Source organism: Solanum pennellii, chromosome 1, assembly GCF_001406875.1.
Source record: "Solanum pennellii chromosome 1, SPENNV200".
Lineage (NCBI taxonomy): Eukaryota > Viridiplantae > Streptophyta > Magnoliopsida > Solanales > Solanaceae > Solanum > Solanum pennellii.
Window position 1 is genome coordinate 24,957,653 of NC_028637.1, and position 8,796 is coordinate 24,966,448.

The 8,796-nt window shown below is 41.8% G+C and overlaps 1 protein-coding gene across 1 annotated transcript; it reads left to right on the forward strand.

Moving 5' to 3' along the window:
* Nucleotides 1-6,998: 6,998 nt before the first annotated feature.
* LOC107018848 lies at nt 6,999-7,391 on the forward strand. The gene has a single exon (XM_015219433.1). The coding sequence runs from the start codon at nt 6,999-7,001 to the stop codon at nt 7,389-7,391; it is 393 nt and encodes a 130-aa protein (XP_015074919.1).
* The last annotated feature ends 1,405 nt before the right edge of the window (nt 7,392-8,796 follow it).

The window sequence follows — 8,796 nt, forward strand, 5'->3', positions numbered from 1 at the left end:
ACTAAAACAAGCAAAGTCCTACTTATTAAAATGTGCTTCCGTCCTCCCTCGTGGGTTTAAGATATCCTCAAACAAAGCAACTTGTGTGTTTATCTACTCTATGTGTGATATTATGCATTTTGTACTCTGAATCTGCACTGACAAATCTGCCTTTGAGTTGTTTTCCTTCTAAGGTACTTTGAAACTAATCTATGTCGATCAAAAGATGGCAGATCATCCCTATTTCACCAGATCAAAAGGTCCCGTAGATTCCTTCCCTAGACAAAGCTCAGACAAAGAAAAGACAATTATGGGGGGCAATAATAAAGAAGTGAATCTTACTGATGTTGTGGTGGCTCAACCTACCGTAGCAGACCAAAATGAGTTGATTCTGCAGTTGATGTAACAAATTGCAGAGATTAGAGTAGAATTGCAAAGGAGACAGGATCTGCCTCCACCAGGATTTGCTGCTAACGCTGCTGATGGGAGGCCTCCAATCTACTCCCCTTCTTCAAATATGGATCCAGCCCAGAACCAGCCATCTACACCTGCTCAGAATCCGTTAGTTATAGATCTGACTACCCAAAATCCCCAATATGCTTCTGCATCCTACCAAACTCCACCTCCTCCTCAAAATAATCATTCCAAAATGCCACCCCATCCTCAAAATATCCACCATCAAACCGCTCCACCGCCCCAAAATCAAAACCAAAATACAGTCAATCCCCAAACACCCCACCACCACTTAAGAATACCAATCCTCAGACTTACCCACAGAATTATCAAACTGCTCAAAATGCTCAGAGTCCCTCTATAGCTCCACCCTTACCAAAAAGATCCACTTTCCGAATTCTCGTCCCTGCCGAGCATGATGTGCATGGTTCTGAGCTAGACCATTATGAAGACCAGGAAAAGGAGTGGAGGGCAAAAGAAGAGGTAAAGGTCGACATAAAGGAAGAGATCAAGAAAGCCATGAAAGAGCTCCAATACATCCCTGTTATCGTCGGGCTTAGTTAGAAGACTTATGTATTCATCCAAATTTGGACCTTCCAGAAGGTTCAAGATCCCTAAGTTTGACACCTTCGGAGGAGTGGGCAACCTTATGGCTCATTTGAGAGCCTACTGTGACCAGCTCGTGGGAGTTGGAAGGGATGAAACTTTATTGATGCGGCTCTTCATCCGAAGCCTGTGCGGAGAAGCTCTTGAATGGTTCACATCACATGAAACCAGGCAATGGCCCAGCTGGAATGCATTGGCCAATGATTTTATTGATCGATTTGCTTACAACGTGGAAATTGTTCCAGACCGATAATCTTTGGAGAAGATGAAGCAAAAGCAACCGACAGTTATAGGGAGTTCGCCTATAGGTGGAGAAAAGAAGTGGCAAGGGTGAGACCACCTATATCTGAGAAAGAAATCATCGAAGTATTCGTGCGCGTACAAGATCCGGAATATTATGATGAATTATGTTGCTCGTTGGAGCAAAGTTTGCCGAGAAAGTCAAAATTGGTGAGACTATCGAAGACCGTTTAAAATCAGGAAAAATAGCCCGTCGCCTGGATCTTCAGGGTTGTTGAAAAAGAAAAGAGAAGAAATCACTGTTGTTTCATACGGGGGAAGGAAAACCCCTAGAAGCTCATCATATTCGCAAGGTCGTTCCCATCCTTCCTTAAAGTCCTACCAATCTTTCTACAAGCAATATAGTATCCCAATAACCACAACGCTATCACCACTTATCCAAACGTCCAAGCTCCACTATACCAAAGTCCACTCCCAAATTATCAAAATACATCTCCCATTACCCAAATCATCCTCCACCCTGCCAAATTCCATCTCCCTACCAGGGTGTTGCTCCCAACTGTGCTAACGTGCAGTCGAGCTATCGATCACCCCCTCTTGTTTTCCAAGTCCAAGATCCACTATACCAAAATTCCCCTGCGAATTACCAAGCTCCATCGCCAAAACTACCAAAAAAATCCATTTCCCAGAAGCCAAGCTCCCCGTCCATATACAAGAAGTTATCAACAGGTGCTTCCTCCCCGACAAGGCAGGTATGACCCTCCCCGACCCAGATTTGAGAAGAAGCCTTCAAGGAACTTCACTGCGCTTGTTGAAAGCCGAACAAAGCTATACAAGCGACTGCCTGCAGCCGGATACATCCACCCTCTGGGCCAAAACCCGTGGATGTCAATTCAAAATTCTACAGACCCGATCAGAGATGTGCTTATCATTCCAACAGTGTCGGGCATGATACTGAGGATTGTATAACCTCAAGCACAAAATTCAAGATTTGATTGACCATAATGTAGTATCTCTCCAACAAGCGGCATCAAATGTTAACACCAACCCCTTGTCGAATCATGGAGGCGACAATGTCAATATGATCGAGACAGACGATTGCTGGTGTGGAACGAAAATGATTACTCCCATCGTTCACGATGATTTGGAAAGGGATGTAGCCTCTTTAAGCATCAAAGAGAAGAAAGAGTTTGTTATTTTGACACCTGCAAAAGCTGTTGCTTTGGTGCCATCAAAAACTCTCATCAAGCCTAAGTTCGTTATTGAAACTGCTGCTGCTCAAGGCGTGACCAGATCTGGAAGATGTTACACTCATGACGATCTTGCTCTCGGAGGTCAAAAGAAGGATCAGGCTAAAAGTCCGACAAGCGAAGGGGAAGCGGAGGAATTTCGGAGAAGAATGCAGCCAAAACATTATTCTATCGTCAAGCATTTGGAGAAGACTCCAGCTCAGATCTCCGTATGGGCCCTGCTGATGAGTTCTCAATCGCACAAGCAGGCTTTGATGAAGTCTCTTGACGATACGTATGTACCCACGGGCACAAGCAGAGAGAATTTGGCCGCTATGATTAACCAGGTTATTCGAGGGCACCGAATAAGCTTTTGTGACGATGAGTTGCCTTTCGAAAGGAGGTCACACAACAAGGCGTTGCACATCACTGTGGTATGCCGTGGAAAGGTGGTAAACCGCGTCTTAGTAGATGATGGATCCGGTCTGAATATCTGCTCGTTGTCGATGTTGAGGCAGTTAAGGTATGAATTGGGGAAAATTGAAAAAAACAAGTCAACGTAAGAGCCTTTGATGGGGTTCATAGAGATACGTTTGGAGCGGTGAATTTGAGCATTCAAATGGCCCAGCGTAATTTAGCGCATAATTTCAAGTATTCGATATCGGTACGAGTTATAACCTTCTTCTTGGAAGGCCTTTCATCCTTATGGCTGGAGCTGTCCCTTCTACTCTACATCAGGTGATGAAGCTCGTGTGGAAGAACGAAGAGCTGGTTATTCATGGCGAAGGGAGTCACTCTGGAAGACAAGTGTCGATCATTGATGAGATATCGCGAGGTACATATTTCTACACGGTGGAGCTGGTGAATGCCACAGGTGAAGACTTGGCCATACAGACTCCCATGCCTGTCGTATACAAGATGATAGCCACTGTGATGCTGCAGAATGGTTTTGAACCAGGTTTCGGATTGGGAAGAGATTCCTAAGGAATTATTGAGCCTATTCTGGTCCTCGTTAAAGAAGCCAGATATGGTTTGGGGTACATCCCCACAGATGATGACTTGAAGACGAAGAAGAAAAATGATCAAGCATTGGCTAAGTCGATCCCACATCTGTATCAATCCTTCCCAGTCCGGGAGTATGCCAAGCATGAAGACCTTGGGGAAGGAATCTGTGACCTCTTCGAGGAGATCAATGATGTTGTTGAGGAAGAGATCGAGCTAGCTGGTATTCGCGACGCTGAGCCGGGAGAGATGCTGCAAAACTGGACCTCTATGCTCATCGTGATCCCCAAACTCCTCAGTAGAAAGGCATTATTTTGTGCACATTAAAATCGGTGGTAGTCCGGAAGAGGCCCGAGACCCACCATTTTGCATTTTCTTAACTGTTCGAATTTTTGAATTTTCATTGTGATGTTCAAAGAAGGCAACATGGCCCTATGCCATGACCAAAGTTTGCATTGTTTTAGATTTGAATGAAAGCCTCTTTATTTTTAAATTAATTTATTTAGTCGTTTGTTATACTTTACTTTCCTAACTTTGTCTGTTTATGGTTTCAGTAATGTAAGTTTTAGACCTACCAATGTCATGTCATGTTACGAGCTGAATGAATGAAACGAGGCTGGCAATGACGAGGCTGATGAATACGAAGAATAAAGTGAGAAACCAGAGTACGTCGCCGAGGAATTTTGGCAGTTCAAAAATCAGAGTAAACCAAATCTAGAGGAAATGGAAACGGTAAATTTGGGGGATCCAGAATATGTTAAAGAAGCTAATATCAGCATCCACTTAAATGAAACTAAGAGAGAAGGCCTAATTCATTTGCAAACTGAATATACTGATGTGTTTGTTTGGGAAGTCGGTGACATGCAAGGGCTGAATACCGATGTCGTATCTCATAAACGGCCGATTAACCTGGGGTTCGATCTGGTGAAGCAAAAGGCTCGGAAGTTTAAGCCTGAACTAAGTTTAAAGATCAAAGAAGAGATCACCAAGAAAATGGAATTTTTATTAGTGGAAGTGACACAATATCCAACTTGGTTAGCCAATGTTGTTTCGGTTGCCAAGAAAGACGGGGAAATCAGGATTTGTGTCGACTACAGAGATCTCAACAAACTAGCCCGAAGGATAATTTTCCGTTGCCGAATATTCATATTTTGATTGACAATTGTGCTAAGCATGAAATGCAGTCATTTGTCGATTGTTACGCAGGCTATCACCAAATTATGATGGATGAGAAAGATGCAGAAAAGACGACTTTCATTACACCTTGGGGTGTATATCATTACAGAGTGATGTTGTTTGGCCTCAAGATTGCTAGTGCCACTTACATGAGATCTATGACGACCATATATCATGACATGATTCATAAGGAGATTGAAGTGTATGTGGATGACATCATAATCAAATCCCACGAGGGTTCGGATCATTTGACACATCTAAGGAAATTCTTTGATCGTTTGCGTCGGTACAACTTGAAGTTAAATCCCGCCAAATGCGCTTTTGGAGTTCCAGCTTGAAATTTTTTGAGATTTATAGTCAGCAGAAGGGGCATTGAGCTCGACCCTACTAAGATTAAAGAAATTCAAGAGTTACCTCCGCCGAAGACGAGAAAAGAGGTGATGAGTTTCTTAGGGAGGTTAAACTACATTAGTCGATTCATAGCCCAATCAACCGTGGTGTGTGAGCCTACTTTCAAGCTGTTGAAGAAAAATGCCCTGACAAAGTGGATTGAGGAGTGTCATACTGCTTTTGATGTTATCAAAAAACTATTTGTCCAATCCATCGGGTATTGGTTCCTCCGCGAGAAGGGAGTCCTTTGTTGCTGTACTTGTCTGTCTTAGATAGTGCATTCGGATGTGTACTTGATCAACATGACGAGACAGGAAAGAAAGAAAGGGCTACCTATTATATAAGCAAGAAGTTTACTCCATACGAGTCTCGTTACACTTTGTTGGAGAGAACATGTTGTGCTTTGACGTGGCTTGCCCAGAAGCTAAGACATTATTTGTCTTCTTATACTACATACCTCATTTCCAGAATGGATCCACTGAAGTATATCTTCCAGAAGGCGATGCCGACCGAAAAGTTAGCTAAGTGGCAAATGTTATTGAGTGAATTTGACATTCTATATGTGACTCAGAAAGCGATAAAGGCACAAGCTTTGGCTGATCATCTTGCAGAAAATCCCGTTGATGAAGAGTATGAACCAATTAAGACTTATTTTCACGATGAAGCAGTGTCATTTGTGGGTGAGTATATTTCTGAAGCATATCCAGGGTGGAGATTATTCTTTGATGGAGTGGCAAATCATCAAGGTAAAGGTATTGGAGCAGTCTTAGTGTCAGAATCTGGTCAGCACTATCCCATGGAGGATAAGCTCCGATTTAATTGCACGAACAACATGGCCGAATACGAAGCTTGTATTCTTGGTTTGAAAATGGCCATCGACATGAATGTCTACGAGTTGTTGGTTATTGGGGATTCAGACCTTTTAATTCATTAGGTTCAAGGAGAATGGGCTGTGAAAAACCCAAAGATTATACCTTAAGTACAGTATGTGCAGAAGTTGTGCAAAAGATTTCGTAAGATCGTGTTCAGACATACTCCTAGAATACAGAGTGAATTGGCCGATGCTCTTGACACCATCGTTTCGATGATTAACGTCCAGATACAGATTTTATTGATCCTCTAGATATAGAGTTGAAAGAACATCCAGTCCATTGTTCGCATGTTGAAGAAGAACCAGACAGTTTGCCTTGGTATTTTGATATAAAGAAGTATTTGGAGTCTAGAACTTATCGTGAAGATGCTACGTCCAACCAAAAGAAGTCGATACACCGTGTGGGTCTCAATTTCTTTCTAAGTGGAGAAGTCCTTTATAGGAGGACTCCAGATTTGGGTCTTCTAAGATGCGTTGATGCCATTGAAGCTGCGAGTCTTATTGAACAGATACATGCCGGAGTTTATGGCACGCATATGAATGGGCTCACTTTGGCAAGAAAGATCCTTCGAGCTAGTTATTTCTGAATGACTATAGAGAATGATTATTGCAAGTTTGTGCAGAAATGTCATAAATGTCAAGTGCACGGTGATCTGATACGAGTGCCACCTCACGAGCTTAATGCTACCAGTTCACCTTGGCCATTTGTAGCTTAGGGTATGGATGTCATCGGTCCGATAGAGCCAGCCGCTTCAAATGGACACAGATTCATTTTGGTATCTATTGATTATTTTACCAAGTAGGTGGAAGCAACTTCTTACAAGTCGGTAACCAAGAAAGTTGTAGCTGATTTTGTTCGCAACAATCTGATATGCAGGTTTGGGGTACCAGAATCCATCATTACTGATAATGGTGCAAATCTCAACAGTCACTTGATTAGAGAGATATGTGAGTAATTTAAGATTACTCATCGAAACTCGATCGCTTATCGTCCTCAAATGAATGAAGTTGTGGAGGCCGCCAATAAGAATATCAAGAAGATTCTGAGGAAGATGATTGATGATCACCGAGGTTGGAATGACATGTTGCCATATGCTTTATTGGTTTATCGAACGACTGTCAGAACGTCGACTGGACCTACTCCGTACCTATTAGTATATGGAATAGAAGCAGTCATACCTGCGGAAGTTGAAATACCGTCTTTGAGAATCATCCAAGAAGCTGAGCTAAGTAATGCTGAATGGGTCAGCAAGCGGATTGATCAACTAACTTTGATTGATGAGAAGAGAATGGTTGTCATCTTTCATGGTCAGTTGTATAGACAGAGTATGATTCATGCCTTTCACAAGAGAATGAGAGCCAGAATTTTCGAAGTCGGTCAGTTGGTTCTTAAGCATATTTTTCCTCATCAAGACGAGTACAAAGGAAAGTTTGCACCAAACTAACAAGGTCCTTACATGGTTCGTGAAGTATTATATGGAGGTGCTTTGGTCCTGTCAGATATGGATGGCACCATATGGCCAAAACCGATCAACTCATATGCTGTCAAGAGATACTACGTGTGAAACTTCAGCTTGTATTTCTGTTATTTACTTGTAATCATTCTGTTTTCTTGTATTTGTTTTGCTTAAATTCTTATCCCTCCTATAATGAACTACATCTGACCTGAATTCTCAAGAATGAGATACGTAGGCGGCCTATGTCGGCTTCGGTCACCCCATTTATCCCCTTTAATTATTTCTTTGTATTTGAACTACGTTCGACTTGAATTCTCAAGAGTGAGATACGTAGGCGGCCTATGTCGGCCTCAGTCGGTTTTCTTTGTAAAATTTTCTTATTTTTTAACCTCTAAGAGGGAACTACGTTTGGCCTGATTCCCGCCTCAATGGGATATGTAGGCGCCACAAGGGTTCGGTCATATCTTCAGTAAGATTTCTATTCCTCTTTACGATAGAAACTGGGACAGAATTATGAGAGGGACTCAAAAATTCTCGAGAAGAAGATTCTTCGTTAGCAAGTCAAGACTGAAGATATTTGAGATTTGCAACAGGGACAGAATTTTTGAGAAGATCTCAAAAATTCCGCGATCTACTCAATTACAGTGGAAAGATAAGCAAGACAGTTAACTGAGACAGAAATTTTGAGGATGGCCTCAAAATTTCAGCATGGGTTTATCTACAAATCCGGAGTGACTCTGAATAACTCCCCAGCGAATAATCAGATAAACCTCAAAGCTTCGGACTCAAAGAGTTTGTTAAGCCTGATATTACATGACTTGGCAGTGACCTTTTTCAGATACTATTTCTCGAAAATTTATTTCTCTTAAATTTCCCCGTATGTTTCATTTGTTTCGGCATAAAATATTTTGTATTATCTATCAAGAGTTGGGAGGTTAGGAAAATCAACTGAAGATAGCAGGACAAGGAGCAGACAATCGAAGAAATCGACACAGATCAATTCATTTTTAAAACTAACAATTTTTTCTGTGGACGCAAGTTAATAGCTTTGCTCTGAAATCAGCAAATTCTTCCGATGGATGAATATGGAGAAGTTAAAGGAGGAGAAAACTATCCCAGAATCAATAGTTTTCTTAGAAGCAGGAAGCATTTTATATCGCTTATGTCGGAGACTTGGGAATATGAATTGTTTATTTCAATCAATTTACGACAACATGAAGTTTATAAAGAACGTCCAGCTAGATTCGAATGTGAATCAACGAAAATCTCAAGGAAGAGGTTACAATTTTCGTAAAGGACGTCATTTGCATCATAATGTCGGATATGATATTATGCATTACCCGGAGGGGTCAGTTATTTTATTGTCGATCAAGACGATATACTATCTGGAAGT